The sequence below is a fragment of the Montipora capricornis genome, chromosome 14, assembly GCF_036669925.1.
Source record: "Montipora capricornis isolate CH-2021 chromosome 14, ASM3666992v2, whole genome shotgun sequence".
Classification (NCBI taxonomy): Eukaryota; Metazoa; Cnidaria; class Anthozoa; order Scleractinia; family Acroporidae; genus Montipora; species Montipora capricornis.
The window spans coordinates 10,202,805-10,225,304 of NC_090896.1; the positions used below are offsets into that span (position 1 = coordinate 10,202,805).

Genomic DNA, 22,500 nt, shown 5'->3' on the forward strand with positions numbered 1-22,500 from the left:
AGAGTAATGGCTAGATTTCACCGGCAAGAGTGGTCTATCCAGACAACCGGTATAAACAAATTTTCAGTAGTTATTTATTTTTAATTCTGTGTTTTTTAATTTTGAGGTGGTCCGTAGAGGGGGTCCGTAGAGATAGTCCGTGGACAGGTCCGTAAGGCAGTCCATGGACCCGGTCCGTAGGGGGGTCCATGGACCGGGGGTCAGTGTTTTCGGGTCACCCCGAGCAGTCATGAGCACTTGTGTGTTGTTGCAGTGCCAACGGCAAGTTGTTTTCAATATGTCTGCCTTTTATCATATTTTTGCAGCTTAAGGGGTATTGCAAGTTGTTGCGGCGACAATGTGTGTACTGTCTGCCATGCTTACCCTACTGTGTTCCTGTTTTTCTGTGTTATGTGTTTGTATTTACATTATTCCAATAATTATTATCACTATTTATTACAAAATTGGCTGTTGCCTATTGTGCCAGTCTTGGTGGCATTTTTCTCCTCTTATTGGATTTGTTACGTGCAGTCATGAGCACTTGTGTGTTGTTGCAGTGCCAACGGCAAGTTGTTTTCAATATGTCTGCCGTTTATCATATTTTTTACAGCTTAAGGGGTATTGCAACTTGTTGCGGCGACAATGTGTGTACTGTCTGCAATGCTTACCCTGCTGCGTTCCTGTTTTTCTGTGTTATGTGTTTGTATTTACATTATTCCAATAATTGTTATCACTATTTATTACACCATTGGCTGTTGCCTATTGTGCCAGTCTTGGTGGCATTTTTCTCCTCTTATTGGAGTTATTACGTGCAGTCATGAGCACTTGTGTGTTGTTGCAGTGCCAACCACAAGTTGTTTTCAATATGTCTGCAGTTTATCATATTTTTGCAGCTTAAGGGTATTGCAACTTGTTGCGGCGACAAGGTGTGTTCTGTCTGCAATGCTTACCCTGCTGCGTTCCTGTTTTTCTGTGTTGTGTGTTTGTATTTACATTATTCCAATAATTGTTATCACTATTTATTACACCATTGACTGTTGCCTATAATGCCAGTCTTGTTGGACTTTATCCTCTTATTGTCCAAGTTTTTATGTGCAGTCATGAACACTTGTGTGTTGTCCCAGCACCAACCGCAGGTTGTTTTTCAATATGTCTGCCATTTATCATATATTTAGCAGCGTAGGGGTATTTCAACTTGTTGGGGCGACAATGTGTGTCCTGTCTGCCATGCTTACCCAGCTGCACTCCTGTTTTTCTGTGTTACATGTACATGTATGTGTTGGTATTTGCCTGAGTATTTGCCTGTCTGGTCTTGTGTCTACATGCATGTTGTAAATTGTATTCACAACCAGATTTTGGCTTTGGATATTAACATTTTTTCCAGTGTCTTTCAGTTCTTGTTTGTTCTTGCTTGCGATGCCACCCAAGCGTCAGCGGGCTCCGCCTCAGCTGACACCTCTCAACACCAGACCGTGTCCGCCTGCATTGTATTTGTTCTGGATTCCATGCCTTTATCACCACAATTCCTTCAGACCTTCAGCACTATTATTGCATTCAGGTGGCAACACATGGATCCTGTGTGATATTTACCTTCAGTTTTGCTCATTTGTTGCTCGTATTTTCTTTCAATGTGTATGGCTTACATGTATTTACCAGTAAATGTTTCTTTTATGATGCTTTTTGACCGTTCAATTTTATATAACTGATATTTATTTCATTCCTACAGCTGTATGTGTTTTTGCTTTATTACTGTAATACATTGTATTATTGTCCTGTGTTTTATATTTCCCTTGATTTTCCCTCATTTGTCAACAGTATTTTCTTTGATGACATTTTTTGACAGTACAATTTTATATCATTGATCTTCATTTAGTTTCTAATGTGTTTCTGCATTAAAATCATTGTCATTATTGATTTACACCATCGGCTGTTGCATTGCCAGTCATGGTGGTTTTCTCTCCTCTTGCTGGAGTTGTTTATAATGTGCAGTCTCGAGCACTTGCGTGTTGTTGCAGTGCCAACCACAGGTTGTTTTCAATATGTCTGCCACTTAACATATATATTTTGCAGCATAGGGGTATTGCAACTTGTTAGGGGCGACAATGTGTGTACTGTCTGCCGTGCTTACCTCGATGCGCTCAGGTTTTTGTGTGTTACATGTATGTATGTGTTGGTATTTGACTGTCTGGTCTTGTGTCTACAGTGTATGTTCTAAATTGTATTCACAACCAGATTTTGGCTTTGGATACTAACATTTTTGCCAGTGTCTTTCAGTTCTTGTTTCTTCTTGGTTCTGATGCCATCCAAGCGTTTATTTATACCAAGATATTATCACCTGAATCTACCTGGAATAACCAAGATTTTCGCCATTGCAAGGATAACCAAGCTTAGTTAACGTTACCAATAATTACCTGTTATTCTTACATACGTTGTATGCTATGCAGTATATATATATATATATATATATAGCTTTCACATTTTCATGCTTAAAGATAATGCAAGTCATCTAGACATACCGATTCTCCAAATTGTAACTCAGATACTTTCTACCTGCTCGGGCGTGATTGCCTCTCTCTTCAGGGTTTGTGTGACTGCATTGTCCTGGAAGACTACGTTCCCTTCTTTTTCCCCGCAGGGGTTTTTTCGGGATTTTCGTAGCAGGGCGGTCACACTAATCACTGCCCTTTAACCAGGGTGAAACATGAACATTAAAGCACTGACTCTCAGTCGCTTGCTTTACATTTTCGCTTTGTTAAACCCTGTCGGAGTATGGTCCTGGTGGCCAGGCTACCCCATACAATCCCCATCATTCAGACGTTATTCTTGGCTGTACCCGTATACTGCTCCTCTCACGTTGCATTTTAACCACTATTACTTCTTTTCTATTTAAATTAATAGGTCACATTACTGTATGTCTACATGAGCAGGGGCCATGTCGTCATGTCTATTTAAATTTTTCATACAATTACTTGTAGTTAAGTACAGTGAAAGTTGGTTTGTGTGTGTGCAGTGGAGGCTAATGCGGGGGAATGTATTAAAAAGTATTTGCATTTGAAAAGATTTCCCCGCATTAGCCTCCATTGCAAGCTAGTTCCAGTCCAATACTGAGAATACAAATATGGTCTATTGGTTTACATGTACTTCTGTCAAGCTGACTTTTTCATTGCATTTACTTCCTTGTGCTTACACACATCTTTCGGGTTTTGGCGGCTTGGGTGCCCCTAACAAGTCATTGGCTGTGCCCACGTATGGGAATTCCTTCATAGTTCATTACACCTATTATTAATTCTTCTGACTATATGAGCGGGGGCCCTGTAGTCATAATATAGTACTGTGTTTATTTACCGGGTCACTTGTAACTAGGTTCTTGTTTGGGTTTTATACTAATCTGCTCTTGTCAATATCACACGATACTTTAGTCACCCATCAGGTCTTGTAAACCAAGCAATAGGTTTTTTTTTTTTTTTTGCTTGAAGTGGGTCATAATGAGTAATTGGCCAACTTTCAGCTGCCACTGTTTGCACTCCTGAAATACATGTACATCATATTTAAGGAATTTATTCTTTTTATTATTGTATTTTGAATTGAGAACAAGTGACATTCTTCTTTTGCAATAAGTGTTTCCTCTCCAGTGAAAATTTCCAATGATTATAGACAGTCACATTCTTACATGTACAACCCATTCAGCCAAGCTGGCTGTCATTTTCTGTTATGCTAGGTTTCAATGCCAGACAACTTCTTGATTGGAAGCAAGTTTCCTCAATACTGGTGTGATATGTTCTTGCCTCTTGGTTCGTGTAACCAATCTTGCTGCGGAGTTTTGAATTCGCTGAATCTTGGAGATTTCTTTATCTGGAAGCCAGTATAACAAGCTGTTACACTGGTCGAGTTTAGATATAATCAGGGCATGGGTGAGTTTTTCCGTGGTTGCATTGTCAAGATATCTTCTAACTTGCCCAACACGTTTCAGAGATGTCAAGATGGCAGTCTAGTGTTATACCAAGATCACGGACTGAAGACGCAAGCACTACGTTTGATTTACCAGTGGTGATCTCAGAAGGAAGGTCGTGTTGTTGAAATCGAGAGGACAACTGTATGACATCCGTCTTCGATTCGTTGCATACTAACTCGTTATCTGCCAACCATTCAAGGATAGCCTCAATGCATTTCTGAAGATTAGAAATACCGCTCTGTAAAAGAGATTTTTCAATCGATACACATAAGGCTGTGTATCATCAGCATAGACAGCACAGTTGAGACCATAGCTTTTAATAATGTCTTCAATAGGTGCAACATACAGAGAAAGCAACGATGGTCCGAGGACAGAGCCCTGTGGTACACCTCGGGCTAAACGGATCGGTTCCGACGTCTCATCACCAATCTTGACAGACTGCGTGCACTCACTCAAGTAAGATTTGAGCCAATCAAGAACTGTACCAAAAATACCATAACGGTCCTGGAGTCTCTTGAGAAGTATCTGATGATTAACCATTTCGAAAGCAGAGCTCAGGTCCAGCAAAACGAGGATGACGTCATTGTTGTTGTCTAACGCCAAGCTGATGTCATTATGGACACGGAGTAATGCTGTTTCTGTACTGTGGTTAGGCCTGTAGGCAGACTTCATTCGAGCATAGAGTCCATTAACTTGCAAATACTGATGTAGCTGATTAGATACAACACGTTCTGTTGTTTTCGATAAGAAGGACAAGTTTGTAATGGGACGATAATTCTTGAGAAGCTCAGGATCAAGATCTTTCTTTTTGATGATAGGGGTGACCAGGCCATGCTTAAATTCGAAGGGAATACGCCAATCATAAGTGATGAGTTGATAATTGCAGTGATAGGGCGAACGAAGACGTCAATGCACTTCTTTACAAGGGCTGTAGGTATCGGGTCCAAGCTGCAGGACTTCGTTCGTGATGACATAATGACTGATTTAACATTTCCAGATGTCACTGGCTTGAAGGTACTCAGCTCATAACTTGATGGAGTAGGTTGCTTGTCATAACGATGACAATCGCCAATGCCAGAAGAAGCCATTAAGTCGTCCAGTAAATCAGAGATCTTAGAATCAAAGAAAGTGCAGAATCGTGTCGCAAGTTCATGCCGGTCAGTATGGGTAGGCAGGATTATCTTGTTCTTTACGGTGAACAGCCCATCAACGAGATTGAAGAGTTCAGATTGAGTCGATGTAGAGATTTTATCAAAGTAGTAACTCCTCTTATTATATGGCTTGTGTTTCTGGACGACATAACGAGAGCTGTGATTAGCCAAGCTAAGAGCAGCTAATTTAAGCCCTAGGGTATTACTCTCCCGTAATGCCCACGGGCCGATTTGGTTATAGAAATTATTTTTTTCTTCTTTAAAACCGTTCTGTTAGCCATCTAATGAACAACTTAATAAGCTTGACCGTTCGGTCGTTCTAGCAAAATCTCAAACTTCGGCGTAGCTGTATTGACCTCGCTATCACTCTTTTTAGGGAGTTAAGAAACCACGACGGCTACGGCGACGAAAACGTCACTTTAAAATATAAGTTTGAGCTATTCGAAGTATTTCATGATTATTCCATCTTGTTTATATTATTCAATATGGGCGAAGGGTCCTAAAACTGGATTGGTTCGGACGGATTTGAAGTAAAGAGTGAGACTGAAAGATTCACTGTAGTTTGTCCACGTTGTCGTCAAAACCTTAAATTTGTTCATTTCAAGTAGTAGTTTTGACGAGTACGGGAGAGAAATGTTCAAAAATGCGTGCCGCACGTGCAGCACGATCATTTTTGGTTCTTTTAACCAATAATATTACTACTTTTTGGCGTTGTCGTTGCCGTAGCCGTCTTCGTTTCTTAAAAGGGAGTTTAAGAAACCACGACGTCTACGGCGACGAAAACGTCACTTCAAAATTTAAGTTTCAGCTGTTCTAAGTATTTCATAATTATTCCATCTTGTTTATATTATTAAGTATGAGCGAAGTGTCTTAAAACTGGATGGGTACGGACGGATTTAAAGTAAAGAGTGAGACTGAAAGAATCGCCGTAGTTTGTCCACGTTGTCGTCAAAACCTTAAATTTGGTCATTTCATGTAGTAGTTTTGACGAGTACGGGAGAGAAATGTTCAAAAATGCGTGCTGCACGTGCAGCACGATCTTTTTGGTTCTTTCAACCAATAGTATTACTGCTTTTTGACGTTGTCGTTGCCGTAGCCGTCGTCGCTTCTTAAACTCCCTAAACTCCCTTTTGCTGCAACGACCAAACGGTCAAGGTTTATATATTATTAAGTGGTAATTAATAGTTCATTAGCTTTATAACGCTTTGTTTTTCCAAGCGAAAGATCATTACAATTATTGAAAATTAAACGGTTGTAAAGCACAAGAAAAGAGTTAAGGACAGTGCCTACTAATTCAAAAGGGGCATTATTCCTGTAAGGAATGATGCTATTTATGTCGTCGACTTTGACCTCCTCGGGTAAATAGATGCATTCAGCCAGAAAAATGAGCCAATCATAGATAAGGGCGGAGTAAGGTTAGGTCTAGTTAAGGGATTGCAATCTTCGTGACTGGCGCTCTTAGCTGTACCTTCACGGACTAAACTTGGATTAGCAAGATTTTCCAGGCAAGCTGTATGCTGCTTAAGTTCTTTTTTGGAGGGCTTTATTCTCCCTAAACGTTTGGCATGGCCCCACCTCGGGTATTGATTCTTGGCCACTCCTTTATCCGCCGTTTAAAGGACTTTATTGCCTCTCATCCCGACCTTAACGCCAATTTTCTCATTGCTGAAGCCTGCGGAATTAAATGGCATGGTGTTGGCGGTAGAACTATTGCAAAGGCACGTGCGTTTGATTTACCAGTGGTTGAGTCTTTTCTGCCCCAGATTGTCATTTTACAGCTGGGATCAAACGATCTCGTACACGCTGACCCGTTGTCGATAGCTTCTGCTATTGAGGATTTAGTCGCTTTACTTCATGACCGCTTTCAGGTCAAACGTGTTTGCGTTTGCCAAACTGTTTATCGAGAATCGAGCCCTACGTATAATAAACGTGTTCGCGATTTAGTCAAGTACTTGAAGGTCCTGCTAGAGCCACTCCCGTACTCTTTTTACTGGAGGCACAGGGAGTTTTGGAATACCAAGGTTAGCCTTTATTCCAGCGATGGCGTTCATTTAAACTCGCGCGGCCATTATCGACTTTTTAGGAGCCTCAGAGGGGCCGTTTTAAGATGCTTACATTTCCTACATAATGAGAGCATTTAACCAATCGCAATCTCTCATTATTGAAAAGATTTGCTATTTGTTCGCCAGTTCCTTGCGGTTTATGTTCACCAAGCCGATGAATAAATAATTTTTAATGAATCAGCCTTCAGTTGGAATTACACGTTGCTGACTTTTTGGCTGCAACATTCCACGCTGTTCACAACTTCTTATATCATGTGCGGATATCCGCCTGATGGCACAGTGTGCCCGATGTTATTTCTTATACCGGCTTTGGTTGTTATTTATTGTGAGATAATTACAAAAGCCATACGGGTGTACAATCCTTTCGACCACCGAGTAGGTTAGGTGAGTCCAATGCGCTCGGCTGCTGTTTTTTCTCGCACCGCTATGGAACTCGGCTTTATGATACGTTTTTGCGCTACCACACACGCTCTCGCTGTTGTCATTTTTTATTCAGGTCATTTTACAATACGCCCCTCTGAGGAATTCCTGCTCCGATTCATTTTTCCGACAGCCCAGCTTCTCAGTTTAACCAGATGCGGGCCATCTGTTGATTCTTAGTTGACTTCTAACCAGTGTGGGTAACATTTGCGCTCACGCCTCCTTTTAATTAGTTTATCTTTCCGGTAGCTTTTTTCACCATCAGCTATGCCTCCCAAGAAACGCACGTTGGGTACAAATTCTCGTCGCTCAAAGCGGTTACGTCCTTCTCAGCTCCCTGAAATGGCTAACCCAACCCATGAAAATCGACCCCGTTCTCGTTCATGCACCTTTCCCAAGGGTATTTGTTGGACATTTCATGCCGGAAAAACCTGTAGTGGCTGCAATTACGAGCATATCTGCTGCAAATGTGGGGCAAAACAGCCCGCTAGTCACTGTTCCGCTTCCGGGAACCTCACGCGCCACGGACCCCCTAAATCAGGGATATCCGGCGTCCTCAATTCTGCTCAGCTTACCGAACGGTCACGCCCGTAAAGGTGGATCGACTTGAATTTTTGCTCCAGGATTATGTGTCTAATTTGGGTAGATATTTGGTCCATGGCTTTCGTTATGGCTTTCACATACAATTTATTGGCAACCGCGCCCCGTTCGAGTCTCCTAATCTGAAAAGCGCCCTACAAAACCCGGATTTGGTCATCTCTAAATTGCAAAAGGAAATTGATGCTGGCAGGATTGTTGGACCTTTTACCAAAGCTCCTTTTCCTAATTTTCGCTCCTCGCCCATTGGCATAGTTCCCAAAGACACCAAACGAGGTTCGCTTAATTCAACACTTATCCTACCCCTCGTGTTCATGACAACATTTCCGACGACTGTTCTACTGTTCATTACGCCACCATAAATCAGGCAGTGAAAATTGTTCAGCGTTTGGGGGTTGGCTGCTTCATGGCCAAAACCGACATAAAATCGGCCTTTCGTATCATCTCTATACATCCTCAAGACTATTCCTTGCTTGGGATAAAATGGGTGGATAAATATTACTTCGATCGCTGTCTCCCGATGGGTTGCTTATCTTCGTGCGCCATTTTTGAAACCTTTAGCACTGCTTTGGAGTGGCTCTCGTTGCAGAAATTAAGGGCGTCAGCCGTCTTACACATTCCAGATAATTTTTTATTAGTGGCCCCTTCTGCAGAGAAATGCGAAGCCGATTTGGCGAATTTTCTCCGCCTGTGCGATTATCTCGAAGTGCCGATTTCTCATGAAAAGACGATGGAGACGAGGATCACACTTGAATTCGCGAGTATTACTCTTGATTCTGTTTCTCAAGAGGCTAGATTACCTCCTGCTAAGCTTAAAAAATGTCGCACGTTGCTTCATCAATTTCACAAACGTCGAACAGTTACCCTTCGGGGGCTTCAGTCCCTTATCGGTCTTTTAAACTTTGCGTGTTCTGTCGTCGTTCCAGGCCGCGCTTTCCTACGTCGTCTTATTGACCTTACCAAAGGCATCAAAAAGGCACATCATCATATCCGTTTAAATAAGGACGCTAGGCATGTTAAACAATTTTAATGGTAGGGTACATTTCCCACTCCGCCAATCTCCCGCCTGGTCTTGCACGAACTTGTAAGCTAAGGTCTCTTTGATTCACAACTCTTCGGCTTTTCTGTTTCCACCGTTCTTCAATTTAGCGCGTTACGATTTTTAATTGCCGACGGCAAAGCTCATTTCTTCAAGCTGGTAATCTCCGATTACAAACAATGTCAACAACCGCCCTTTTGAGATATTAATATCACGAGAAGACTTCCCCGCGCAGTTTTGTCCCGTGCAGGCCATTTTAGATTATCTCGTACTAAGTGGAAATCGCCCGGTCCGCTTTTCTGTCATTTAAGTTTCGCACCGATTACGGTCGATCAATTCAATACTGAGTTGCAACGTTGCTTGTCATTCTGTGGCCTTGAAACCCGTTGGTACAAAGGTCACAGTTTTCGAATCGGAGCTGCATCGCATGCGGCTGAAAAAGCTTAAGGATTCTATGATTCACAAATTCGCACTCTTGGCCGCTGGAATTCCGATGCCTTTAAGGTTTACATCCGCCCAGAGCGTTTGCTTGCAAATTAAGTTCGTAAAATTGGGGTAAAGCACGCATTTTTCGAAGAAAATTGATCAACAATATTTGTAAAGAGCTTTAAAATGCAAAGAAATGTATGGCGTCTTTTGCAAATTGAAGCTTACTTATCTCTCAAAAATGTATGGTTACTCCCAATTTTCCTTTTGGATACTAAGAGTACTTAATAAGTTCTAGTTTCTCCGCATAATTTTAAACCGCGCAAAAATATCGCTGTATTAATAAGCATCAAACATAGGAATCCCAAGTATCTAGAGATGCGCAGAACGTATGCGCAGTGACAATAGTAGGCGGGATATGACATGTCCGTAACCATGACGGAGGGTGCAGTCAATGGTGTTAACCGTCAACCGTCAAATTGCTAAACATTTAACCGTCAACCGTCAAGAACGCAATAATTTTACCCTCAACCGTCAAATAAGCAAGCCAATATAAGCCGTCAAAATGTCTTAGATATCCTTAAAGCAATAACTAAAGGATTGACTTAAATAGGGACAAGTTATGTTGTTTATAAATAATCGTTTTAGTATATCACACAAATACATTTATGTGCAAGGCCTTTAACTCATAGTCTCGGATGAAACCGGCCGGTTAGCGACAGACCTGACTTTCGTCTGTAAACACTTCCGGTGTCATAAAACGTCAGTCATCAGGGGTCACTTCGCATGGCGTGGCCAAACACCATTCCTATTAATCAAGATAGGAATTTATAAGACCCTCAGAGTTTTGCTTTAACGAGTACATCTTTCAAACATCTCCCTTTTCTATACGAAATAAGGGGAGGGTTTAAAAAGATTTCTCAGCAAGGGCTGTTTTTTTATAGCATCCCAGTTGTCGTTTAAAATCTATTTGAGATTAGACACTGCACGATGGGCAATATTCTGTACTAAATGGCAAAATCTTTTAGCGCGCTTTTTTTGTTTTCAAAGCCGCTGTTACACTTCGGAATTTTTAGCTGAAACTTGCGTGCAACGGCGCTGCGAAACAAGTTCACAAGGCTTTGCACCGTGCATCATGGTCGGTTTTCGTGAAACTTTTTGAACTTCCGTTGCGAGTAAAGTTTCTCGAAAAGGAGAACCGCTTTCTACGTACTTCTGCAACTGTCGCAACGACCGCAGTGGTGATAAAAACAAGATTTTCATCGTGTAAAACCACTTCGTGAAACCTGTCTCGCAACGGAAGTTCAAAAAGTTTGATGAGACCGACCATGTTAAAAAGTACAACGCCTGCTGACACTTGCTTCGCAGCGCCGTTGCGAAAAGTTTCAACCTGTAACAGCGGCTTAAAACTGATTGACTCCGGATGAGGGCATTTGACGTATTCTTTGTTTAAATTGTGCATTGTTTTCTTCAAATTTGGTTTTCAGTGAAGTGTTAGTTCTGAGTAACCCCGGGGCCTGGCCTTTGATGAAGCCTTTTCTGACCCCCAGAGGGTGACAGAGGGTAAATTGCGTGAACTTGAAAGTTTCTGTCGGTTTGAAGTGCGTGCGCACACCATTCTAACATTACATGAAATTATCCAAACTTTTAAGAGAAGCTTCTGGTGGAATTGAATGCTCCCCAAAACGTATCAAGTTTTAGGAACAAGACTGAAATATCTATGCAATCAGCATTTTGAATTATATGAGGTAACAAACATAAATTCAGACGGTACTCTATGTGCCGCGCATTTATGTCTTAAAAATATACCATGGGCTTTAGCTGTCCTAGAACGGGGCAAACACTCCAAACCACTCTCCTCGTGTTTAGTTGCTATCAACCATACGCCTGCTATCAACTATAGTCATTGGTATGGTCAATGCTGTTGTCTTCCTAGACCTAAAGAGAGCGCAAGCCCTAGCCCTAACCCTAACCCTAAATTATATTACTGCGCTATACGCGATGAGGCCTATCTTTGGTTTGTGTCGTCCCGCTCACTACGGTGTTGTCCTTAAATTGTGGTGCCCCTCAAGGGACCATTTTAGGACTCTTGTTGTTCTTGCTGTATACTAATTACCTCAATTTGAAAACCCCATATGCCCTTCTCACCACAACATAGAATAGATGGTTCTCAATCACGTGATGAGACGGCCATGTTGGTGCACAAAACCATAGCAAATTATGGCTCATGTTTTGCATTATGATAGGGTCAAATTCCCAAAGGAATTTTTCTCCTATTGTTCTGTGCACCAAATATAGAGTCGAAGGAAGAGAAAGTTTGTAGTTTGCAACACTGTCCAATAGCAAAGATACCTTCGACATTACCTATTATTAGGTACCTTTAGATCGGAAGATCCGTTCTGAGCATGCGCAATTCGACAAATGTCAGTCTCCAAACCTTATGCGCATGCTTGGTACGGAAAACTGGTACTCGTATTCGCCCTCGTCCAACGGTTTAAAGGCCTATTATTAATTAATATAACATCGGGAGCCTTCTAGGTCCCATTAAAAATAGGGTTCTTGGTTGCTTAGCGACTAGTTGTGACGTTTTTCACGGGCGCAATACACCATAGGCTCTCTCCGAGTTCATGTCGGCCTCCGTTTCAAAGCGAGTCTAAGTGCGAAGTCTTTCTTTTGAAAATTAGTTTTCATTCATATGTAAAGTAGAACTAATTACCGTCTCAAAAACTTCACACTGTGACTCGCTTTGAAGAGGAGGCAGACACGAACTCGGAAATGGCCTCGTCATCAAAGGGTTTCCGGTGATTGGAACAATTGAGTAAGAAAGATGATTTCTTTCAAGCAAATGGATATTAACTATGCCTACAGCAAGGTCAACGCTACAAAATAATATTATAACTTACTTACTAAGGAAAAATTTTTGTGCTGCGTGCTGCACATGTTACAAAGGTTTAGACTCGCGTTAGTGGGAAACGGAAACCGGGAGGCTAAAGGTTGCTTTATGCGAACAAATTAAAAGTGACAGTGCGTATCTGTGGACGAAGGAATCGATCGATGGGACTACTCATCGTCTGTGGTCGGTGGCAGGGGCCTGGAAACTAAAACTCCTGGCACGTCCAGAAAGATGCCAAATATGGAAAGCGCAACAGCGATCAGATAGCAAATCAGGAAAAGCCTGTTTACAACACGCGCAGCCAGTTGCCATTCTTCCTGGATGTTATCCTTTTCTTGTTTCCTCAGTACTTGCTTTGCCATCATGGTGATGCCGCTAGGCTCTTTGGGAAGGCGTCGACGGGTCAATGAGCTTTCCGTTGCATCCGCATTCCCAGTGGCATTTCTATCTTCTAAAAATCATATAGAGCGGTTTTCAATTGAGTGTCGAAAGTAATTAGCGAATTACTTTGGTTTTGCATTACATAGCTCGTGATTGGTTCAAAGTTGCCGCGCCACTTTTTCAACCAATCAGAAGTGAAACCACAACCAGTCGTGGCTCGCGCGTGTACATTTTCCCGCGCTTTGTGTCTGCTACGTGTAATTACTCCTAGAATTGATTGATTTACTGGATTTCTCCGCCCTTTTTGATTGGCCAAAGTAATTACTTACGTTTTGGTTTTACGACACTCATTTGAAAACCGCTCTACAAGGAATTAGCTGGGAAAAGAAGGCCATAACACAGGAGTCTCGATTTGCGATGGAATGCAGCCCATCAGGTTTTGGTATTGATTTTTTTTACCATTTAAAACGTGGCGTTATTGTGTTTCGTGCATGATCCACGGCTCGATGCATGACGTGGCCTTTGAATTTGCGTGCGCTGTAAGGATGCGCAGTAGCAATGGGCGCAAACGTCCTTAAAGTGCCCCTTTGGCCAAAAAATCAATTCTTATGTTTTCTTTGGATTTCAAACACTAAGCGACAAAAGTTTTAAGCCTTGATTAAAAAAAGACAGCTGATTATTTTAACTGGAATTTTCCTATTTAAAGGTCCGCTAATACTAACCTTAAGATCTTGAGAGAGCTGGATCGAGGAGAAAATGACGTCAAAGGCTCACTATTTTAAGAATGCAATGCATGTGTACGCCGTAAAATTAACATGCAGCACGGGAGTTTTGGGATTTCAGTTTGCATAATATAATAATCTGCATTCACACTGTGAAATTTTAAGATACTGAGCCTTTGACGTTACTTTTGCCTGGATCCAATCCTCTGAGGTGTTAAGCAAACACACTTTCAAACTCTGAAGAAAAACAGGAAGTCTTTTTTTTTTTTTTTTTTTTTTTTTAATCACAGGGGCACTTTAAAAAGGAGCTCAAGTTGTTCCATCCGGACCAAACCCACTGTAAGGCAAGAAAACAGAGAGACTGGGTTTGAAATTGCCGAGACCCCTGCCAAATTCTTCGCTTTACTCACCCTCATCCTCGATGCGTTCCGTCGGTGCTGTATTTTCATCCGGGACTTCATAACGCACTACTTTGGCGACATAACCGAGGATATAAACCTATGGACCAAACAGTGATGAACAAAATGGCGTTTTTCAAATGAGTGTCATACAACATGGTAATTATTTCGATAGGTCACAACCGGCTCTAAGCGGGGATAAACGAGATCAAGCTTCACATATCTTATTGATTTTTCAGGGGTAAAAGTAATTTGTTTCAGTTCAGTTGATTCAAACTTCATGATATTGTTCAGATTTGAACTTTAACTATTTAAAGGGTCTCTATCAATCAGTGTCTATTGTGGGAATTTGTTAACGTTTTCATCCGGGATAAGTGGGGGTGATAAGTGTAGTTCAATCGATCACGTGTGCACAAAAAAGGGAGTTTAATCCCATCATGATACAATACAATACATACGTAATTGACCGCTCCCCATAGGGGCTTTTCAGGGCCAATGAAACACAATCAACGAAACAACGGAACACAACAACAACAACTGTTAAGAATCCCAACTGGCCGGAGGCATACCAGTCGGCTATTTACAAGTGCAGCTGGGAAGTTGAACCAGGGACTACTAGGATCAAATTCAACGAGTGATCAGAGCGGGTCTTGAACCCGAGATCTCCGGATCTCAAGGCAAGCGCCCTAACCACTGGGCCACACTGCCTCCGAAAAATTCAGTTGCCAAAAATTCATCGTCGCCAACGATAGTGGTAAGGTTTTCTAAGTATTAAAGATGATGATCTTGTTTTTTTCTTTTTCTTTCATTCCTTGGCGACCTATTACGTTTTGGGGGCAAACATGACATTAGACCAGACCCGTCCTCAAATCAATGCTATAAGGCAGAAAATCTTCAGAAGGCCAGGCTGCAATTTCGATGCAAGTGAAAATGGCCGCCAATCGCATGTGCCCCCGAAGCGAACACTGGTTGAGATGGACCCTTTATGAATAAAAATATTGTTAAATAACATATTAAAATAATAGCTACACACGAGGGAGTGAGCGGTGGTCAGAAAAGCATAGCTTTCTAGCTCACCACCGCATGCATATGTTGAAAAGATAGGATGAATCGAGTGCCATGGCTTAAATCAGGGAATTATCAAGGTGATAGCAAATGAAAACTCAGTATGCAGGTCACATATAAGCCCCAGCAAATCCCGGTAAGTTGAAATGTTACCCTAATTATCACCCTGTGATTTAGATACAGAACATTTATTAACTTACTATATGACATTTATTTCACAATTCTCATTCATTCCAATAGTCATAAAGAATATTACATGTGCATCTCAATTAAAATAGGCTTTGAAGACCAGAAGCTAGAAACCTTCAATTGTGCAGCTAAAGATCAAGGTTGAACATACAATTTGCAGAGATTAATTTCAAAAAGGCGAGGCCTCTTGAGAGGCTATGTTTAGTTCTGCTATGTTGTTTGGAAGCAAGTTGGAAGGATCACTGTCAATTTTAAGTCCCAGAGACTACATGAGAGGGATATCTTCATGCGTGAGTGTGTGTGTTTTTAGCTCCTAGGACGTTACGTGGGTAACAAGAGATTGATTGATTGATTGATTGATTAGCGAGTCTTACGCATGCGCAAAACTGTTCAGATGGGACGTGAATACTTCCTCATGAATTAGTAGCTGACTTCAAGGAATGCGACTCGGTCCTGAGGATTTTACTCAATGCGCATGCTCAGAACCGAACACACGTACTTAAAAGTCGCACTCCCGCTGTTCTGTGTGAGTTTCAATTTTGATTCGGTCCTAAGCGCGCGCATTAGGTTTTGCTCAATGCGCTTGTGCAGGTACTTCTAGGCTCCCACAAAAAGAGAAAAACATTTCCCGAAATGTTTCCCAGGTGCACAAGAAAGGAAACATTTGATGAGGAAGCGAGATGTTTCTGAAGAAAACTAGAAACATTTTTGCTCCCGTTACAAATGTTTTCTGGTGCTGCAAACGGGAAACATTTGCTTCTGTAACCATGTTTCCTCGTGGCGGGGGCCTCGAAGTCGAACTTTTCCTTTACTCTTGGAGTCGCGATTTTGATTCGACCTTAACCTTTATTCAACGCGTCTGCGCTTAAAGATGCACTCGCGATTTTAATAATTTTCCAAATGTGCTCACTTACTTTGACCCAGCTTGGAACTTTTCCCACCGATGTGTTGTAATGATGAAATCTCAACACCCAACATGTTAAGATCAGTGCGCACGAGATTTCAATTATGGTCGCAACATAATATCTGAAGAATAAAGGAAGGAAAATACAAGAGATTTCTGACAAATAAAGGCAGCAACAAAAAGTGAGACAATTATTTAAAAATAGAGAACGGCGTTGATGCTATGACAGGGGACTCGTCTTTCACCGACGTACCCGAGATGAAATCCTAAACCTACTGTCTTGTTAAAGCTGATTTTGTGATGGATTTAGAGCCTGTTCTCTAGGTTCACCAAAAAATCCACGGTTTGTGGATGATCGAGGGCATACATCATATAGCGCCTATCGAAAGTGCCTTAAAGGAACACTGTCATGAGTTGCGCATGCGCTAGCGTCTTGTGAAAAGTTGAAAAGTGTTAGGTTAACTTTTTCAAGTTGAATCGACAAATTCAAAATGGCCTCCACTGGGGAGGGCCATGGTGGACTAAGGAGAAACTCCGGGAGAATAAGGAAGGCTTTAACGGATCGCAAAGAATACCTGAAGGAGTGGAATAACACGCACAAGCGTATTTATCTCAAGCAAAGATTTTTTCACGCCTGGCTGCAAGCTAAATTCGATGCTGGCTACGAAGCGTGCAGCGACAGTAATTTCGCTTTGTACGGCAAGCACTTTCGCATTTACAAAAGTTAATTGATCCGGAAAGTTCTTCCTGACAGGTAAATATTAAATTCGGAGCGCTATCGTTGACATAGAATTCATTAGCTGCGAATATACGTGACTCACGCGTGAATCCATAATGGAGGCTAGAATTTTCCGTGAGCGCGAGAGCGAACAAACTCGAGCATGCGCAGCTCATGACAGTGCCTCTTTAAGTATTCTCTCGATTCGTTGGTTTTGAAAAACTGTAATTTACAAACGTTCAAAACTAGGAGAAAAATCTTGTGCAAACCTATATGAATTTGCTTCAATTATTACAATGAAACTCTTCGCGCTAAAATTTCCATCGCTGTTTTACAACAATAATTGTCTCCTTTACATCTCGCCGATCTGCTGTTTCCAAGGTCACGCAACGGTTTGGATTGCGTGACGTCAGTCTAAGCCGCTGTAAAGAGAATCGCATGATCTCGATGCAGGTGACTAATAAGAAGAGTAATAAAGGCGTTTACTATAACCCATCCCTTACCTTCCGATTAACGGTAGCACCTCTGAGGTCTCAGGAATGTGAGTGGAAGCCAACAAATAGAACACAATCAGTGACAAGAGAATTGTTACTCCCACTACCATACGCTCCCCACTCTCAGGGGGTAGGGTGAACAGGATCAATGTCATAAATGACGTCATCATGCATGGAGCGATGAGGTAGAAGAAGTAATAGAAAACCTTTCGACGTATGTGTATGACGTACGTTACTGCCGACTTGCCTTCGGTGTGTATGTGAGTTGCTCTGCTTGATGACGTCAGGGCATAAACGCTTTCTAGGTTCCACTCTCCACTCTCTGAAATGAAACGTATTCATCGTGTTTGTGATTCACAGAACTAAATTGTTCTTTTTTTTTTTCTTTTTTTTTCCTTCACATGTGTGTAAAGGGCTGAAAATCACTTCTGTTGGGAGCTCATCAAGGGGAGAGTATATCTCCACTAAATTCTTGAGACAATCCTTTCCGGGGAAAAATTTATTTTTAGAAACAGATTTTTCCCGCGAAAATATTATATTATCCTTGACGCTGAGATAGCTTGGCCTGGCATTTACAACAGTTGGTGTGTTAAATCTCCGAAGGGAGATTGGCTTTTACAACAATGGGTGTGCTGAATCTCCCAAGGGAAGCGTTCTACAAATAAATCAACTCTGGAAAGAATTGAATCCTAGGCCAAGTATGGGCGACAAAGGGTCCCCTTGGTGTGCTCCTACATGGGAAGCCCTAAAACGGAATGTACATATTCACCAATGAATAAACGCAAAAGAGTTGAAGCGAGCATACATTCAATTTCTTTGAAAGATTCTGGGTCACCACTGGGATCTGCGAAAACCACGCATGATATTCCTTTTCGTTTATCTACTTGTACATACAGCTCATTTTCACAATCAATCACTAGTGGTTCAACGATGCTGTGTTAACGAGGATTTCTTTAAAAGTTGCGCACAGACCTCACCATTTATCTATTCATTTTGGTCTCGTCCTAGGGTCTTTTCGGCTTTCAATATGGCGGCTCGTCGGTGACGCCATTTCGAGAGCTTGAGGCGACTCTGGGGTTATCGATCAACGTGGTCGCCAGGATTGCCTCATTTAAAAGCCTTGGGAAGATAATAAGATCAAACTTGCGTTTTAGCTCATTAAATTTTTTGCATTTACCTGTGTAATTCTGAAGTATGTCAGTTTCCTCAGGCTGCAACTTGATTGTACTTCTGCTGTACGTCCAAGATGCGAACTTGAGTCTACAAAATTGTTCGTCGAAGGGAAAATAGCGAACATTGAGTTTGCAGGAACTCTTGAGAATGACGGGCGCCAACCAGCGGACTGTGCCATGGGAAGTCACGAGAAGGGGATTTTTCATTCCCACAGGCTTCCCCATTTTGTTGGTCTCCGCGCTACAATGCAGGATGGAATAACACAAACCGTTTTGAAAACCGCGAATATCAAATATAAAAAAACGTGCTAAAACAATCAAAGATCGAACTAGCACGAGCAAACTGAGATCAAAGTCTATAAGACAACTAACAAGTAAATTTAAACAAAACAATTAACAACCGCCACGAGTGCTTCGTGCGCATACAAATCGATAAATTTTGTTTTCAGATTTTAGGGTTACTTGTTTAGGAGAACTGTATCTGGCACCCAGACATCATCAGGAGATAAACTGATCTCTTCAATCCAGCCATGTTTTGATTGGTTCCATTGCAAAGCTGGGTCAAACCAGGCCTGCCAATATCGAAAATACCAAGTGTAAGAAATTGAATTAATGTGTCTTGAAGGAAAGAATAATCTTCGAAGCAATCATGTTCCTGGAATTTTATGAACAATAAACACGAGATCCAAGATGACCTTGAGCGATAGATCGTTCAGCTGTGCCACCCTTACACTTTGGAATCTTCTTCTACTTACGATTCGGTCTAAACTGCAGAATACTCCGCCACTGAGGGTGCGTTCGATTGACCCTATTCCGGAATAAGAATACGCGTACGTGGAGTGATTATTTATAACGGTATGTCTGGCGGATAATGAAGATATGTTTAAAATAGCACTTTAGCAAGTGTTTGATAATTTTAATGTCAACCTCCGCAAAAACGAAGGATTTCTAACTTCTAGTCCATGTATTCCTATTTCGGAATACGGTCAATCGAACGCGCCCGTAGTTGTATGTTACTGGAGTGTACTTGTATTTTTATATTCCTCGTTCTTTAGAGAATGCCGCTAAAAGAACATAATAGTGACTGGATATTCTGCAGTTCCATATAATGGACAGGTAATTCAAATATATAGTTTAAATAGTTTACTTCATAGAAAGTGCGGCGTACGGGGTTTTATGCACGAGTTGTTTGTGTCAAAAACCCGAACGAGCGAGGAACGAGCGAGTGAGGGTTTTTGACACAAACAACGAGTGAATAAAACCCCGTACAAAGCACTTTCTATGTCGTAAACTCTTTATTACACATAACATGAGAATTTTCATTAAAATAGTTTTCTGAACGCGAATTAGAAACAAAAACTCACTAACAATAGAACCAAATGCAAATTTAATTTAATTCAATAACAAAGTACGATTTGCACGATTTGCACGATTTGCACGAGATGCACGAGTGATTGGCATGGAAACGCCTTTACGCTATCGCTGATTGGTTATACTTTCACATGTGAAATAGCTGTACGCCATTCTGATTGGCTGTATAGGTCTTTTTCACATGTGAAAATAAAGCGTATAGATTTGTACAAATGAGCTTTATGGAATAAAATTCTCATGTTATGTGTAATAAAAGATCATTTTGCATTATCTTACCAACGGGCTTAAGTTACCTGCTTCAACCAAACGCTAGTAATTACGACTTGTTTTTTGACGTCCTGTGTAAAAATCATACCGAGAATTTAGGGCAAAGTTAAAAGCATTCCCAGCTATTTTCCCAACTCTGCCTTGTATCAATGTAGAGATCAATTAAACGAGGCGATCATGAATCAAAGCAAAATTTAATGCATTCAATCCACTCTGAGTGCAAGAAAAAATCTTGCGAGCCCAACAAAAATGTTTTTCCCTCCAGCAGCAAATGTGGCCCAACATTATTAAGAAAATTTTTAAGCTCAGGAAAAAAAAAGGCAAAGTTATCCTTATGAGAGAGATGCCTGAAGTTAATTTACGCCAGGTGAATAAATGAAAGAGATGTATTTTAAAAACGGAACTATTTGTTACTCGATTCCTTCTACACTTCGGCGGGGTTTTCGTTTGAGGCCGGAGGCCGGACGTTTCGTTCTAGTCGTATTTGAGGGGTTTGTTACTTTTTATTATAATAGTTTTAAAATTACTTTTTAAAGAGAATTTGAGCGAACTCCAGCCGTGCCAGGAAAACTGATTGTTGGGTTCCCTGGAAACCGCGTTTGTGAGTGTTCTATTAAAAACAATTCTGGATGCCCCCCGGGCCCCTCAAGGTAGCTCGCGCCTTCGGCGCTCGCAAGGTGCCTTGCAAAAAATGTCACGTCCGGTGCTTTTAGAACTATGTCAACTACTTTACAAATCTGTCCAAAACCCTGCTTTGGGATAGTACGTGCAGTGGTGAGAGCACTCGCCTCCCACCAATGTGGCCTGGGTTTGATTCACAGACCCGGCGCCATATTTGGGTTGAGTTTGTTGGTTCTCTACTCTGCTTCGAGAGGTTTTTTCTCCGGGTAACATTTCCGGGTTTCCCCCTCTCCTCAAAAACCAACCTACGATGTGATAAGATAAGAGTTGATAAGATTCTTGCACAGTGTCCCGAATTAGGGCTCCAGCGTTAGATACACTTGACACTGAAATAAAGTTCATCATAATTCCCTTCGAAGGACAACTAGCATAATAAAATCTCAGATTTGCAGTTTGATAAGAATTAACAATTCCAGAGGGAAAAAAAGTCTTCTTTGAAATACGGTTCATATGCACCTAAACTCGAATACATTCTTTAATAGATCAAAGTTGACATCAACAGCAAACACATTTTACCATTTTTGCATCGAAATGTGGCTCTTTCTGTGACGTATCCGGTTTTGCAGTCATAAACAAGACGCGACCCGCGTGGACTAACGACAGAGCTGTGAGTGACTTTGTACTTTCCCGTTAACGTTCTTCCAAACTGCTTTGCAAATGAATGCCTTACGTTTTTTCAAAGCTCGAATATAAAACAATTTGTGACGTTAAATCGGTAATAAACAAAGACCCCTTACGCCTGGTATTCACTAGCGACGTTAGCACAAACGCAAGTACAAGAGCGCTTATTTCACCGTGAAAACGGGCCTGACGCCAACCTCGTACCCGAGGGCGCTTTTCCCTGGCTTTGGGTAGGACGGGAAAAGCATAATAAAAAGTGAAATGTCCTATCGAAAATGGTGCAATATGTTTGTTACAACAAAAAGATATGTTTTAGCAACCATAATGCTTGAATTTTGGTTCGCTTTGAAGCATCCCTCGCATGTCAGGTTTAGACTTACTCTGCACGCTGGACGTGCCTATCGTGCTTACCATCTCAAATATCTGCACTAGTTTGATGCTAATATTAACCCGAGTCGGTTGTGAACTGTTTCCAATGATTGGCCGTAGGCCCGTGTGATAATTTTCCAGTAGCTTCTCCACCAATTCTCTCTCACGGAAGCAATTTGCTAAGAAAAGATAGGAGAATAACTGTCATAACTATTCGCTTGAGAAAGCTCAATACGTTAAAATTATCTTACAGCAAACAAACATAGAAAATTAACACTACGCGGGAGAAAAACGTTTTAATGGGGACTTTGAGATATGTTCCACGGTGTCCCGAACTTTCCACACGAGATTTTCAAGTAAAAGTTCGAGTAACCATAGCTCTGCTCGTGCGTTTTATATTTTTCTCTGCCGTTCTTCACAAATATTGCAAGAATGAAAGTGACACACGTCAAGATCCAGTAAGAAATTAAAATGAGCACACGGTGGCATTTTTTTCCGCTGTCTTGTTTTTAACGCAGTTTCTCCAAATAATGTTTCTGGATGGTTTGTCTATTGCTAGAAGTTAAGCCATCTGAACTTGAAAACGTTGTAAAGAAAATTTGAAAAAAAATGAAATGAAACTTTTTAT

The 22,500-nt window shown here is 41.4% G+C and overlaps 1 protein-coding gene across 2 annotated transcripts in view; it reads right to left on the bottom strand.

Annotated features, from left to right (window-relative positions):
- Positions 1-11,537: 11,537 nt before the first annotated feature.
- LOC138032379 (neuronal acetylcholine receptor subunit alpha-2-like) overlaps positions 11,538-22,500 on the bottom strand; it is a 28,231-nt gene continuing 17,268 nt past the window's right edge. For both annotated transcript variants that reach the window (XM_068880048.1, XM_068880047.1), the window contains exons 2-9: positions 21,915-22,051; positions 20,228-20,272; positions 19,026-19,135; positions 18,569-18,804; positions 17,401-17,713; positions 16,190-16,301; positions 14,034-14,121; positions 11,538-12,971 (exon numbers count right to left, since the gene is read on the bottom strand). In XM_068880048.1, coding sequence (XP_068736149.1) covers positions 12,688-12,971; positions 14,034-14,121; positions 16,190-16,301; positions 17,401-17,713; positions 18,569-18,804; positions 19,026-19,135; positions 20,228-20,272; positions 21,915-21,917 — 1,191 coding nt within the window. In that variant the 5' untranslated portion in view covers positions 21,918-22,051 and the 3' untranslated portion in view covers positions 11,538-12,687. The remainder of the gene's footprint in view (positions 12,972-14,033; positions 14,122-16,189; positions 16,302-17,400; positions 17,714-18,568; positions 18,805-19,025; positions 19,136-20,227; positions 20,273-21,914; positions 22,052-22,500) is intronic.